General features: G+C 42.2%; 1 protein-coding gene across 2 annotated transcripts in view; it reads left to right on the top strand.

Moving 5' to 3' along the window:
- CFAP299 (cilia and flagella associated protein 299) overlaps window positions 1–15,166 on the top strand; it is a 204,003-nt gene that overhangs the window by 172,609 nt on the left and 16,228 nt on the right. For both annotated transcript variants that reach the window (XR_011809167.1, XM_072037563.1), the window contains exon 4: window positions 1,847–1,989. Coding sequence is in view for 1 of the 2 variants with exons in the window: in XM_072037563.1 (XP_071893664.1) it covers window positions 1,847–1,989 (143 nt within the window). In the remaining variant the exon portion in view is untranslated. The remainder of the gene's footprint in view (window positions 1–1,846; window positions 1,990–15,166) is intronic.

Raw genomic sequence — 15,166 nt, 5'->3', positions numbered from 1 at the left:
CAAATTATTGGATCATACTATGCAAGTCAAGGTATTCATATAAAACTAACTTTTCTGAAGGATGATGAATCCTGTTCTTTAGATGTACAGCATGCCTCTAGTTTTGTTACAGAAACGTGGGTACAACGTGCGGTCACCTTGCGGTGTGGTAGGCAGAGTCTTTTTTAATCATTGCCTGGTATCTGTCCTTACCAGGCTGTCCAGACACACAAATTGGTTGTTCAAAATGGGGCATGCTGAGAATAGGGGAGGAGGCATGTTTCAAGATGGTCAGACGTATTGCAGGAGATTCTTCTGGCTCTTTATATCAACAACATCGATGGTACAAAACTGCAAAATGAGTAACACATGTTTTGATGGAATTAAATGTGAAATTGGAAAAGGAAGTATGTCTTAGTATAACAACAGCTTGCCAGATAAACCATTACACTCTAGAAATCTGCTGCTGTTAAAATAAAGAATGCTTTTTGAAAGAGTTCCATGTGGTATTGTTTCCATTTCCCTTGTATTCAAAAAAGAAATATCACCTGATTTCAGCTGAGTAAAAACAAACAGGCATAGAGCTCAGAAATACTTTTATCATACACCTACCTACTAACCTCTCCTCTCAGCATTTACTTTTTCTTATGTGGGTCCCAGGATGCATGAACTCTTCTGTCTTGCAAGTCCGCACTCATCCTATCATTTCTTTGCTTTTTGCATTGTGGAGGTATGCGAAGAAGAATTGCCTTCTACCAAGCTGTTCTCGGTTTCACTGGAAAATAATGCAATTAAAAGGTAAAGGAGTACAGAAGGAGTGCAGAGAAAATAGGAAACAAGGTTTCCCATCAGTGGAAAGTCATCCCATCAGTGCCTCTGCCCGTGACATGCATTTCAGCAGCAGCATGAGAGCCGATGTACTATATTCTTCCACGTGTTATGACCCTAACACGCCAGAACCGCTGCTGAACGCGTTGCTGTCTTCCAGGTGCCCTACTGCCACCTTTAATTCAGCGGTGACACGTGTAGGTGCAAAAGCTAATTGGGTAATTTACAGAGGCGTGACTTTATGACTGGTAAATCTATTCTTTTTGTGTTCTCCTACTTGTAGCCATCCTGCTTTGGTCGGCTGTATTTCTAGGCATGGATTTTGCAGCACTGTTTGTTTGCATGTATTTGAATGCTCACATTTTTGCTCTGCTACTCATCAGTTGTCAAGAGTGAAACGGCACAGGCGTGGTCTTGCAGGAGAGGGGGCTGGCGGGATCCACTCTGTTCCCTGATCATAGCGTGGGAGAGGTGTATGTGTGGTAACCTGTTTCCACTCTGTCGTCTTTCTGAAAAGCTACAAATCCATTGTGAATATTAAGTTGAATAAGCAAAGCCTTTTCATAGCTGTAGAGTCACATCCAAAAATAAGTAACATTCTCACCTGCTTTGATCCTGTAATTAGGGCATGCACAGTAGCACCGAAGTGTGGTCACACAGAAACACCCTTCGTTCGGTTCTGTTGCTGAAAAGTAGGTGTCCTGTGGCATTCAGCTGTATTAGGGTTGTCTGCATAGGGCTGGCAGATGTGGCCCAGGGACCTATGGAAAATCTCTACCCTCACAGAGTGGCAGCAGAAGGCACGGGGAACACACAAGGGCACATTGCATGATACTGCATCTATGTTTATTTTTATTTCAACACTGCTTAGCTTCTCTTAAGAATATGCCATAATATGTTGTAACAGGAGTGCCTCAACAGAAGTCTGGCCCAGGTGAAACTGAAAATATTTATATCATTTCTAAGTGTTTTTACACAGAAATCTGAGTGCATATGTATGTCTCCACCCTTCATTTGTGGCCTTCTTTGTATTTTTCAGTCCATAATCTACATTCGTGACTATAATTCTCGTCACCAGGAGGTGTCTGCATACATCGACTATGCATACAGACTGACAACAGATGATTTTGAAGCCTACTTCAGTGGGAAGAAGAGACTTTTGCCTCGGAAAACAGATCTGAGGTATTTGTCTTGAATTTGTTTCCACTTACTTGCTTTTAGGCAAGAGAGAGAGAGATTTAAATGATTTTGGGTGAGAAGAGAGCCTGTGAAAGTGTTTTGCACTGGATCAGAATCAGTTATAGAGAACAGCTTAAAAGAAAGATCCTGTCAGATTTGTTTAGTTCAGAGAATAGAACTTTAAAAGGATGATACAGCTGTTGCCTGTCTCTGCATCTTTCAGTACCCTGAGGAGCCTGTAAATAGTGACATGCTTTAATGGGTAAGAGCATACTTCTTGAGATGTGGCAGTAGCCATCTCTAGCTTTTCCTGCTCTCCATGAGGTCCTTGGGAGGATGCTTCACTTTGAAAGTGGGTCATGTGCACAAGTCATATGGTGGTGTGTTACCTATGATCAGTGATAAAGTCCATCAGTAAGCTGTTAAACAGAAGAATATATTTTCTTTAAGATATATCCTGTGCCATTGTGCCAAGAGATATACACGTGAGAGATGCTTGCATGCGTCTGTACGTGAAGGCCAATTTTAAGAGGTGTGGCAAAGCTGAGGTCTGCCTGGGGCCTGGGCACCAAAGCTGTGTGTGAGGCAGCAGGTGTCATTGGCAACGGGGGAAGAAATCGTAAAAATTTCAGCTGGTGCTGTGAATTAGTATGGAAGTCTTCTCTTCCCATGTGCTAGAATGTAAGACCTGTGAACAGCTCGCTGCCATGCCATATGCTGTTACTTATCTCCTGGTGAAAAGGTGCCCAGTATGAAGGAATTACTGCATTTTCTCAAATTTCTGAGAGTGGTTTTCTGTACTGCAAATTATTTCTTTGGAAGCAATGCAAATCACTGCGCATGCTGTTCAAGTCAAATTCTGGTGTTCAGGATAGAGTGTTGTAGGGAACAAGTGGATTGGTGAGGTTGTGCCATTCATTTAGAGTACAGCAGATGTCAGTAATGAGGCAAAGAAGCACACAAATTTCTCAGCGTTGCCTGAGATGTGAAGCAAAATTCCAAATTTTACACTTCTAAATCACAGAGATGAACAGTTGGTTGGTGTTCATAACCGAGTTAAGAACAAGAGCGAACACACCATTGTGTCTGCTTTGCATGTTATGACCTGCCTAAATATTAGGATATTATTAGAGGCTCATTAAATAAGCATTTTAAGTTATCACCATACGCAAAAAGAGATGTCACTGATATCCAGGAGCTGTGCTTAGTCCTGTTTATTCTATATTGAAAAAGTCTCTTTTGATATAAGCTTCAACCTCTTTTTTCCTCTCTTGTGTCAAAACTACTACAAACTCTTCATAGACAGTTTTGTATTTTCATTCCCTCTAAGGGTAGAATATAGCTTCATTTTACTTTACTGTTAAAAAAAAAAAAAACCTAAGGTGTGTGCTGGGGGTGGAGGTGTTAAGGCATAACTTATATTCTAGTTGAACAGCCTTATATATAACGTGGAAAACTGCATCTGAATTTACCAGTTGAAGGTAGAGGAAAGTTCAGATAAAGCATGCACAGTTCCAGGAAGACCACTTTGTTTAATTTATATTTAGGTATGAATGTATGAAGCCTAGTTAATGAGGTTCATATACAAATGTGTAACTCTACATATAAGTATACCCACAGATCATGACGTGTTGGCACATTGGTACACTGGCCAAAGAAAAAACCTTTATGGTTAGACAATGTGATTCTAGATGCATCCTACTCATGGCTTTTCATACAGGCCTCACCCTGTCAGAGAACATCTCTAACAGTGATGCATTTCTGTAGCTCACAGGTGTTGTTGAGCATCCCATTTTGCATCAGTTCAGTATCTTCGGAGCAGGAACTTTTTTCCTGCCATGTCTCTTGTGATTATCATTGTGAATGTTATCAGCCAGACAGAGAACAGTATCAGGAAGCCCAGGACAAAAGATTTAGCTGGTACTGTAGAAGTTTGAAACAAGTAAATTCCCTTTAAGCACTATTCCCCACCTAGTTGATGTAAACTCAACTAACGAGTGCAGAGCTCTTGTCAGAGACATTTGCAAACCCTTGTGAGCGAGTGCCCCTGGCCTGTCACAGTTCGGCACGCATGTGAGGAGAGTTCTCAGGTCCACAAACTCAGGAGGGTACCAGTGGGTGGTACAGAATGTGACAAAAGGCCCACCTTCCCTGGCCACCAAGCTGAATTCTCCTGCTAATTTGTAATTTGTGTATTACAAGACACATTTCGATGATGCCTTTTCTGGAGGCGTCAAATAAGCTGAAATGGGCAGGCTGAGGGTTCTGGCATATTGTCTTGTTTCTCGTTCATTCCTCATTGGCAAAGATGGTAGGCAGAGGCAGGGATCCATATGGGTATGTTGAGGCCCACCTAGCCATTAGGTGGCCAGCAGCTTCTTTTGGAAGAGCAATGGGCAGAAGAAGTGGAGGCCTCTAACTTTGACTTGACCCTGAAAAAGTTTAAATAGAAGATTAAACTTTGCTGAACTTGAGCTCTATGCTGCAGGCTATTCTTGTTTGTTAGCCTGTGTTGTGCATGCCATATAAAAATTGATCAATTTTTGACCTAGGCTTTGAAATGCAAGGCTGTCCGTGGTAATAGTAATGAAAGTGCATGCCAGCCTGGATCCCTCTAAAACTTAAATTAAAAGTTTGGATTGTTTTCCAAACCACAGCAACAGAGAAGGGCCTAAATTTGCATCTGTTCTCTACAGCAAAATGGTAAAAATTTCTTCACAAACAGTGCCTTCTATTCCCATGCCTTCTCTATAATCTTTTCTTTCTGGTTGGAATATTGTTTTTTAGTTAACAGACTTTATATTTTGTTGTGTGACTGATAGGTTCTGCATTATCCATTCGGTGTATTGCACAGCCTATAATTCTTCTCAGTCTAAAGTTTTCTAGATTTTAAGCCCAGGAAGAACTGCAAGGACTCTGTGAGCTGGTCTCCTGCAGAACTTATGCCATAAAGTTTAGCAAGTCTTGAATATACTGCATAGCTGGATAATTGACAGCTAGTTTAGAAAGGTATACGGTTATGATTTAAAAATTCCTGTTGGCAGAGAATTTACCATGTCCCCTGTAAAACTTTTTATTGAATAGATAAATATGTCTTGTTTCTTGCTATAAGTCTAAATTGGAACTTCACCTGCTGGGTGCTGTATTTGTACTTGTATGCCAGATTAAATACAGCTTTAGGGTTAGACAAGCTGTGATTACATAGGCTGTCATCAAAACTGTCTTCAGCCATTCTTCAATGATCTATAAAGATTTTTTTTACAGCTAATTGTACATTTAATGGTTATTCTTGTCTTGGCAGCCTTGTTCCTCTGCCTCTTTATTTTCCTCCATGCTCCTTCAAAATGTGTCAGATGCTGTTTGTGGATGGAGATAATTTGACTGTATGCATAGTCTGTGACCTCAGCCTTTGAGTCTCTTAACGAGCTTCAAATCTAGCTCTTTTCATCACATTTTCCTTCCCCAGATACTTACACATTTAGGCAGATATAAAAATGTCCTAGTGTAAAGGGCACATTTATTTCCCAAGCTGAAAGAATGGATGAGTGTTTCAGTTGAGAAGGGTTGTTCCTAAATTCATTGTATCAGCTTAAGTTGTTCCAAAATGCTGCCTTCCTTCTTAAAGAATGATTCAGTTTGGGAAATTGCCTCACTCAGACCTTTCCAAAGCCCTTGCTCTTGGTTGTATTTACTTTTAGTCACTTGGGAGATTGACATGTAAATCTTGGATTTTGCAGGAGAGGCTAGTATCTTGTGCAAAGCTATCAAATTATCTTTTAAATACAGAAATCAATACTTTGCTGCAACACGTTTTTTAATTAGCTGTTTGATGCTGTCAGAAGATATTAACTGTCAGAAGATATTAAGCTCAGTCTTAGGTATCCCCTGAATCAGGTTCTTGCTCGCAATACAGCTTAAAAATACGGAACAATTAGGTTTATGTGAGGTTCATATTTTAAATCCGGTGGGTAATATCAGAGGCTCTTGTATTTGATCTACGTGGTTCCTCCGAGTATTTTTGCCATTTTATTGCATTGCCCTATCAAGGGAGTATTATTTATATGATATAATCCTCATTTGGTTCCAGTTTATTAAATGAAAGGAATGTGTTAGGCAGTAAGTTCTTAAGAGGTCTGGAATCTGCACTGTAATTGAATCCATTCCTTCTCAGCTAATTTATGTAATCTGATGAGAAACAAGTGTAATACAATTTGTTCAAAGAAAATGGAGAATGTTCGCTCCATGGAACAGTACCAAAAAAAGTCTGCTGAATGAAGAAGCACAGCAAAAGACAAAGTTTGGGCTGCCTTTTGTCTGTTTAACTGTACTTTGAGCATCCCTCTCAGTTCTGTGTGTGAAGGAGGATGAAATTCATGTCTTGCAGTAGAATTGTGCTATTCTGATTTTGTGTGAACTTCTGCCCTGGGTTTTTGTTAATTTTCTGTGGCAGTGTGATAAATATGGTATGTATGGTAGTGTATTCTCTAGTGTTTTATCTTCATGTCTAGCTTGTGGTTGCAGTGTTTTCATTTCTTCTTACTAGTTCACTCAGTCTTTTCTAAAACAGATCCGGGTAAGGAGCCATTTATTGTAGAACAAGGGTCCTAGATTTTTCCCTGAAGTAATGGTCTGAAATCACTTACTTATCTCATCAGAAGTGAAACTTGTTTGGTTTTGGCCCCAGCACGCACCAGCCTGAGCTTGGGAGGTCCGGCATTCAGGGCTTTGTGGTGATACACCTCGCCTGCGATAGGAGTGCATCATGACACACCGGTACTTTCAGACACGGCGTGTTGTTCTTTGCTATTGGCAAGAACCATCCCATCAGCTTCTGCCCTTCTTTTCTTGCAGTTCAACTGTGGTCTGTTTTGGCTATGAGTAGGCGTAGCGTTTGGCAGCCAAACATTAGCTGGGGTTGGAATTCCCTCCCATTTTATTGTCAGGTATATACCAAGATACCATCTGTTAATCTGTAAAGACCTGTAAGCCAGATCATGGCCAGTAAGACGTTCCCAAGCACGGGGCATGAGGCAACGTCTCCCTTCCCTGCCGTACTCCACAGATCCAAGTGCAGTTTACAGAGGAGTGCAGCTTCAACCCTTCTTACCCTGGCAAGAGTGGAGAGGGAGGGAGACGCACTTCACACCTTCTACCATGGGCAGTCCTGTGGTGCCAGGCAGAAGATGTTTAAAGCTTCTCCTGCCTTGGGGAGCAGGTGGCAAGGCAGAGCCAAACTCCTGCTGTACCCCAGTTGGGGACCTGCATGCAGGGGCTGTGGTAATCCCAGAACACAACCTGATGTATTCTGGGCTGTTGTTTCTCCCCAGCCAGGACATACTCTGAGGCTGTAGTCTTAGGCTGCTTGCAAAATGATTGATTAAAGCAGCTTGAGTTAGGAGCAGATCGTGTACAGCAGGAAGGGGGCACCTGTCCTTGGTGACACCTCTTCTTGTGCATCTCCTTCCACCTTTGGGGAGCAGGATGTTGAATGGATACAGGAGGAAAACAGGCTGTGTTTATTTGGGTGTTTTCTTGGTGAGGGCTTGGGTATGTTTGTTTTGTTTTGGTGCTTTTTGTTTTGTTTTCCAAATAAAACAGGAGGTTGTCCTTGAATTTAAAGATCCACGGTCAGCCATGTCTATGATTGCCCTGTGGTCTTTTTACTTCAGGTGGCTCCGAAAGGGAAGCCTTTTGGTAACCAATTCCTGGTGTACGTCTGCTGGCCCCATTCATGGTGTTTGGCATGCCACTCTCCAGCAATCATAGATAATGCAAAAGATGTCAGGTTGGAAGCCTACAAATCAGAAGCTCGTTAGTGTCACTAATGATTGGGTGCTATGGATATTGACCACGAGTTAAATCCAAATTTTGTTTGGGGAAAACAGGTGAAAACATCCTGAGTTTCCAAAATGTACAGTCACCAATCTCAAAAAGGATTAGAATTAGGCCCCTGATTAGCAGGGATTACCATACTGCTAGTGATTTTAGAGTGTAAAGTAACTCAAGGTTGAAAAAAAAATCACTTTGGCATTCCATTTTTGTAAGGACGTTGCTGACTGATAGAATAAATTCTGTTGGATCCCTTAGAAAAGAGACACTCATCTTAAAGAATTTGATGAGAGCAATACTTTGTTTTGTCCTTCATAAAAAGTAGGTAAGTGGGGGGGTTTCAGTTCTTCGTCACCATACTTCATTCTTACAGACCCATCTGCTTCTTTGGTTACAACTGCTTTCTGTGTTGGTTGCCCACTTTCTAGGTAATACTAAGCCAAATGCTGTTGATACTATGGGAAAATGAATGGCAAGGGGTGTGAAAGTAGGGAGCCCAAATCAAAATGAACCCATCACCACAGACATGGCAGCTGGAGCCCTCTAGCCACATGGGGGAAAAGTGTTCCCCTCAGTGTTTATCTGCAACTCTTGAGTCCTTTCCTTGTGTAACAGTGTTCATCATGTTTGTGTCTTTATATTATGACTCACAAATTGCATGGTCTGATTTTTTTTCCCAAGATTTTCAGTACTTACAACTATTGTTGCTTTTAGTAGTCTTTACGTTCCTCCCAGGGCTTCAGAAAACCAGCCACCCCTTTGAATCCAATTCATGCATGTTGCTGTCTCACAGTTAGGATGTTTCATCACAGCCTTAAACCATTTAGAGATAAAATGATGCTATTGTGCCAAGAGGAGAAGGGGCTGTGCAGAAGTAAAGGGGGCAAATCTTAACTGCTGCTTAGCTCTACGAGGCATTGGGTAGCAAGTGGCAGGTGGACACATAGGTATAAATTAGACTACATTCAGACTTGACGTTTGCATGTGTGAGAAGAAAATTCCATCACTGCCAACTCAGTAAATGTTTAATTTGGAGATATATACTTCCACATCTGGCTTACACTTAAATACATCAAATATTGCCAAATATTGCTTCTTTCACTTTTAATTTCTCCCCCTTTTTCTTTTTTTTTTTTTTCAATTGAAATTTTAGTCCCTTAAGAAAGATGAAGTCTCTTAAGGGAAAAGGTTAGCTTTTTACAGCTTTGAGCAGGCTACCTTTCCTTTGCAATAGGAAATGGAAAATGCAAATTAATAAAATCTTGGAAAGTTGGGAAGGGCCGTCTTGCTTTCTTTGTCCATGCAGTCATCCTATCACCCGAAAGAAGGGAAGAGTAGGAAAACTCACTTGGAAAACAAAAATTGGCCACGTGCTTGTTTGGAAAGTGATTTGGGTTAAAGCTTCCGTGTGTAATCTGAGAGGCAGAAATGATTCACGGCTGTTTACTTGCATGAAGACAGTGTTATGATGCACAGACAGATGCATAAGGAGATCAGACCTAAACACGATAGCTCTTTGCCTCTTGCTGATTTTCTGAAAATGAAGGGAACAATCTTGCAGCACTCCTCTGTGTATTCGCTCATTCAAAGGGAGCTCTGCAGGTCACGAGATCCAATACCATATATCTTGCCTCACCAGATAGCCATGTATCTTCCCACAAGCCTCAGTTCTCCCTTAATGTGGACCAGAAATGATACTGAATTAATCTTTGTGATGCTGACAATAGATATGTGCTGGTGCTGTCGGGCTGGTTTTTATCAAGCTCTTCTAAATCGTTCCGTTGTTTGCTTAAAATCTGCCAGGCAGCGTGCCGCAACCCAACCACATCTCATGCATGGAAAACGTGCCTAGCCCTTTCGGGCTGCCTTTCAAAGGGCCCCTCCAAGGTGCCCACCAGAATGGGTTCCCTGGCATGACAGCGGTGTAATTAGTAATTGTAGGAATAATAACAGCTGGTGGGTTAGGTCCCGAGTAAAGGGCACGATCAGGCATTCACTTCAGTACTTATTAGAAAAACTTTTAAAGAATACATTTACATGCTTTTGTAAGAAAGAAAACTGACTAAGGCACCTTGATTGGGGCTGCAATTATTACTGAATGTGTTTGCACATAAAATATTAGGAAGCTTTTAAGGTAACTGCTGTGTGTGCCATTAGTTGTATCGCTTATTGGAAAATTATGCATGAAAGCAGAGTATATGAAACGTAGTGGGAGAGGGAGAAGAGTCAGGCAGCCCAGAAAGAAGCGCAGCATTTCACCAACCCAAAGCAACAGGTTGGGCCGTCACGTTCTGTAAGTACTCTTCTGGAAACCTGGTGCTTTCGGCCGGCTGTCCTGTAAATGTCAACCGAAGCGCCATGCAGCGATCATGAGGCAGTGTGTGATTTTTGCCATGCATCAGTGTCTGAGAAACCACTTTTTCCTTTTAGTTAGACAAGGAAATAGCTGTGGCTGAAGTCGGTATGTCCAGATTTCTTAATGGGTGGTTGTAGGGAATAACTAGTACTTTCTTTAGTGCTTTCTTTGCCACCTATGCCCTAGTGAAAAGTATGGTAAAATCCTTCTGTGCTGCATTAACCAGGTATTGCCTGGGCTGCTAGCTGCTGTAGGTAAAGCTGGGCACTTGTGGCTGGCAAGGGTGAAGTCCAGCTTGCTGCTCGCTGAGTCTCACCATAAGCACTGTTCCTCCCGCTGCTCAGTGGCGTGAATCCTCAGCCCGTGATGGACAGCCCATACCTGTGCCTGGCCTAGGAGACCTGAGGTCATTTCTTGATTGTTATCTCCAGGAACCAGAACTAATACCAAAGGGGGGATCTGTAGAAGCACCTATTTTACCTCCTTGGAAAAAGCTTGCCCTAAAATTTCCAAAACTCCGCTTTGGGAAAGACCTAGAGTATTTATAATGTTCAGGAGGGAAAAAGAGAGGGGGAAAGGAACAGGGAAAGACAACCCCTAACAAGCTCCGAATAACTCAGTCATTATTGGCTTTTGCGGCTGCGTTTTTCAAGCTCTCCTGTCAGAGTTATGCCAGTAATTAAATATCTGATGAAGGATGGATATGCAACTGGATTTCCCACATCCTTGGTGAGGTCGGAGCAATCAGGGTCTTGAAATAAACATTTGGCTGAAAAATTCCTCAGTACCCTACACTGAACCTACTTATCTCCTGTGCTGCGGCTGAGGTCTGCAAGTAATTTTATCACATACAAAAAAGTATCTCCAGTTAAAAGTTGTTGTTCAGTGTCACTATGTTCTCCTTTATTTCTGTATTACCAAGATGCAACATACCTGTCTTTTCTCCTGCAAGATGCCAGTTAATCTTTTTTGCTTCAGCAACTATTCTTAAAAAGGAATACATACTTAAAAAGCAGCATATGCTGCCTGTACCACTTGGCTTGCCATTGAATTGCAGCACTTCTTAGCTTTAAAGCTGTTATCTTTCAAGGGGTATCAGGAAGGTAAAGAAACCAAATTCCTGGCCTGTAGCAGACATTTGTGTGGATAAATATTATATTTCTCTGTGGGTCTGTTGCTTTCTTTCAAAAAAATAAATAAGGGGGGGAACAATCTTTTTTTGTTTGTTTGCACTACAGAGTTCATATTTACATGTATGTCTGTGAAAATCTTTATAGGGCACACAATAGTGACTGTATTTTCAAAATATCCCTAAGGCACCGGTGTTTACAGAGAGCAGATGGAAGTCTGGTTGATGAGTCCGCCAGCCTTCAGGAGAAAGCTTGAGTGTTGTGCTCAGGCCTCATCCGCTTCGAGACAGGGCAGCTTGCTTTGTGCCAGCAGGGGATATTCTAAGGAGGAATAATGGGCCTCAGATGCAGAGAGCTGTGGGCATTAAAAGGAGTGTCATGTCCTTTGTGGCAAGCTTTTCATTTTATTTTATTTTTTTATTTATTTTTTTTCTGTCATCCAGTGCACCTCCTGTCTGTTCCTGCATGTAGGAAGTGTCTGACTTTGTTGTCTTCCTCTTTAGTTTTGTTTAAATCTCATCCCAGTCTTGGTGCTCTCTGAATTTCCTGGCGTCTCCCTGTCTCCTTTTCCCCTCTCGCTCCCAGATGCTTCCCAGGAGCTCTCAGAACTGGGCATTCCCCCAGGAAGCCCCGTAACACCTCCTTGCATTGTGCTTTCCACAGGAACCAGATCCTACAAGGCCAAGGCCCCCTTGTGTGCTCCCTGATGCCGAGCCATGGCAGGGGTGCCGCAGTATCCTTTCAGTGCAGCCCTCCCTGGCTGCAGAGCTTGAGGTTTGGGTCGTGGCGGCCGCCCAGCACAGTGCTCACAGCTTTTCTCCTTCCCTTTTATCCCCGGCTTAATAGCCAAGTGGCAGGGAGTTCCCATGCTTTTTCCAAGTGAGTCCACTGGGGCTTGTTGAGTGCAATCTGAGTCTCCCAGCCCCAGTAAATTCTTTTGGTGCTTTTCCAGGGGCTGCAGTGTGAGAGCAATTTAAGGAAATAATGTAATGCACTGCTATAGCAAAGATACCATCCATCTGCACATGATGACAACTTAACTGCAGGTACTGTATGGGTCCCCCAGGTTATATTTATTATGTCTCTGAAAATGACCACGAGCTAGGAAAGTGACTTAATTCCTTTCACTGATACGGCATTTTTGGAGGACATGTTTTTCCCTTACTACAAGCCTTAAATAGGCTATCCCCCCTCCTGCCGGCCCCCTTTCTTGATTAATGCCTGGAGACCGTGGATTTAGAATGACATTCCAGGCTGATCTAGTAACAAGGTTTGGATGTGAAAGCTGCAAGCGTCGAGCCAAGCTGGAGTCCTTGCTATGCCAGAAATGCATTGTTTCAGCGCTCTGTCTGGGTAGTGCACCTGCGCCTACACACTGGAGCTGCCACCGAGGAAACCTTCCTGCAGACCTGCTTCTCATTACATCCCCAGATCAAAATGTTCTTTGTAATGACATGGTATCTGGCCAGCTCGCTCTCCTGCACTGGTATACCCTGAGGTTTGCGGTATACTGATACCACACTCTCCAAGATGTTCAAAAGCTCGGATAAACATTTGGTAATATGGATTTATGGCCTTCTCCGCACAGGCAGATCACACATGTTGTAACCACACTGAAAATATTTCCTGAAGAACAGCAGGAGAAGGGCTGGGAGAAACATGGGCCAGCAGTTAAGGTGGGGAGGGAAAGGTAATTCTTCTGTTCTTAATGCTCCCAGGAGCTAATCAAAACTGCTCAAAACACGTAGTAGAGTTAGATAAGGAGAGACACATTCTGTTGGAAAGGAACGTTCAAAAGATTTCTCACATCGTACAATCCCACATCATATGATGTTACAACATATAATCCCGATGTTTTCAGCCTGAAACTGATAGAGAAAAGTCAGAATTTTCACAATTGATACTTCATATGGCAAACCCACAAATGATTAATCAGACCTCTCAGGTAAGCAGACAATGTCTTGATAATGAGCAGCGAGGCAGGGATAAAGGGTGGGAGCGCTAGTTTTGATCTGTGATTTCCTGTGTGGCTTCAGACCTATGTGTTTGAGAGGAGAGGCACAGTCCGCACGTGCCACTGCTGCATTTGTCTCACGGGCATTGCCTACGATGACCCCGTGGACAGACAGGGAAGGACGGGCAGAGCACAGTTGTGGGGGCCTTAGCCATGGAAGTCCCCTCCCTAATCAGCAGGCAGGGGAACAGGGACATCCTTGAGCCAGCAGTGGGACATGGGGACACTTGGGGCTGGGACAGGGTTTGGTCGCAGTCAGCTGGGGCCGCTGCTGCTCGGGGCTGCAATTAGCCAGGGCGCCTGCAGTTTCCCCTGAGAGCGTTTGCGTGTGTTCAGTGGGTGGGTGTTGGTAGGATTCTGTCTGTAATTGTACGGTGATTTTCCACTATGCTTGCATTTGCATTTAAATATGGATACATGCCTGGAAAGGCGTGCACGTCAAGAGATGCGTGTGGCAGTGGTTATTGTAAAATGAAAGTTTTACAGAACAAAAAAAAAAAAGTGAAGCATAGCATGGATTACTTTGTGCACTGGACTTGTGAAATTCTGTCTTGAAGAGGACTGGTAAAAATTCTTAAAGCACGTGTAAGAGGCAGGAGCTGTGGTAGCATATAGATCTGGTTAAGTTCAGAGGAACCTGAATGTATTGTCAAACTGCAGTTGAGAGTAATCCTTTTTCTTGCTGTTGGACATGACAATATTCTGTTCTATATGCAGCACAAACATAATTCCAGTACTCTAAGATATTCAACTCCGCAGAGCAGATGTGGAAAAACAATGATTACATCAGTTATAAATCATAATATTTGAGAATCTAGCTCAAAACATTAAGGAGGGGAACAACTTATCTATCCTTTTTAATTTTAAACTGCTAGAAGGTAATTAATCTGCTATAAATCAAATTTTTCCACTGTAAAACCATTGTGCTATTGCGGTGTTTTAGGGAACAATTAATCTTTTTTTTTTTTTCCATGTGTACACCCCACATATACTGTGTTCAAAGAGAGATGTTCCTTGAAAACTTTTCTTTTTTTTTTTAAATCATTGTTTTGCCAAGTTCTGGTCTCTCTCTTTTGTCTATCACAGTTTGTAACATAGCTGCCTGTTCTGCTTGGCAGGAGAATGCAACGTCATTGTAACCTTTTGGCTATTCTCCTTGTTGCTTAATCCCCTTGTGTGTTGGATGACAGTTTTTGTGTTTTCTTGCAGCCTTACAAATGTTGTTACCTAACGGTTAGGTAAAATCAAAATAATCTTACTGTAGCTCTCAAGGAACTTTATGGACTTGTTCTTTTGTGAAGTACGGAAAAGACTTTGCTGTCTGTTTTTATGCTGTGGAACAACAAATACTCGCATGAGGCTTCTTGCATTGCTTCCTTGTGAGAGAGAACTTCCCAGATTTGCAAAAAGGCCATTCTGAATATTCTTTCATAAAGGAAGAAAAATGCTTTGGTCAAAAAGGCAAAGAGGAGAGTTTTGTGCATGTTAGGTGCAGACTTGTAAGCAGCATTTGAGGCTGCTCTCACTGGAGCTTTGTCCTTGACCTGATGGATACCAAGGTTGTTTCATTTTTGAATTTCTTTCTCTTAGAATTGTAGTCTTTTCCAAACGTGAAAGCATCTTGGTGTTGGAGGACTCACAGGAGATGGGATTCACTCCTGTTCTCTGAATGGTGCAAAACCAATCCACTCTGGTCTTTAGAGTGTTTCTTGAAAAATGAAAAAGTGATAAACATGGGACAAAAATTATAAATATCAATCTCTTTGTATTATCAAACTGATGAGGAAACAGAGCTAGTCTCCCATATCCATCAGTTAAATTGTTCTTTTCTTCTTCTTTTTTTTTTTTTTT

Source organism: Anas platyrhynchos, chromosome 4 (genome assembly GCF_047663525.1).
Source record: "Anas platyrhynchos isolate ZD024472 breed Pekin duck chromosome 4, IASCAAS_PekinDuck_T2T, whole genome shotgun sequence".
Lineage (NCBI taxonomy): Eukaryota > Metazoa > Chordata > Aves > Anseriformes > Anatidae > Anas > Anas platyrhynchos.
The sequence above is the reverse complement of the archived record's forward strand: the minus strand, read 5'-3'. Positions and strand labels throughout refer to the sequence as shown.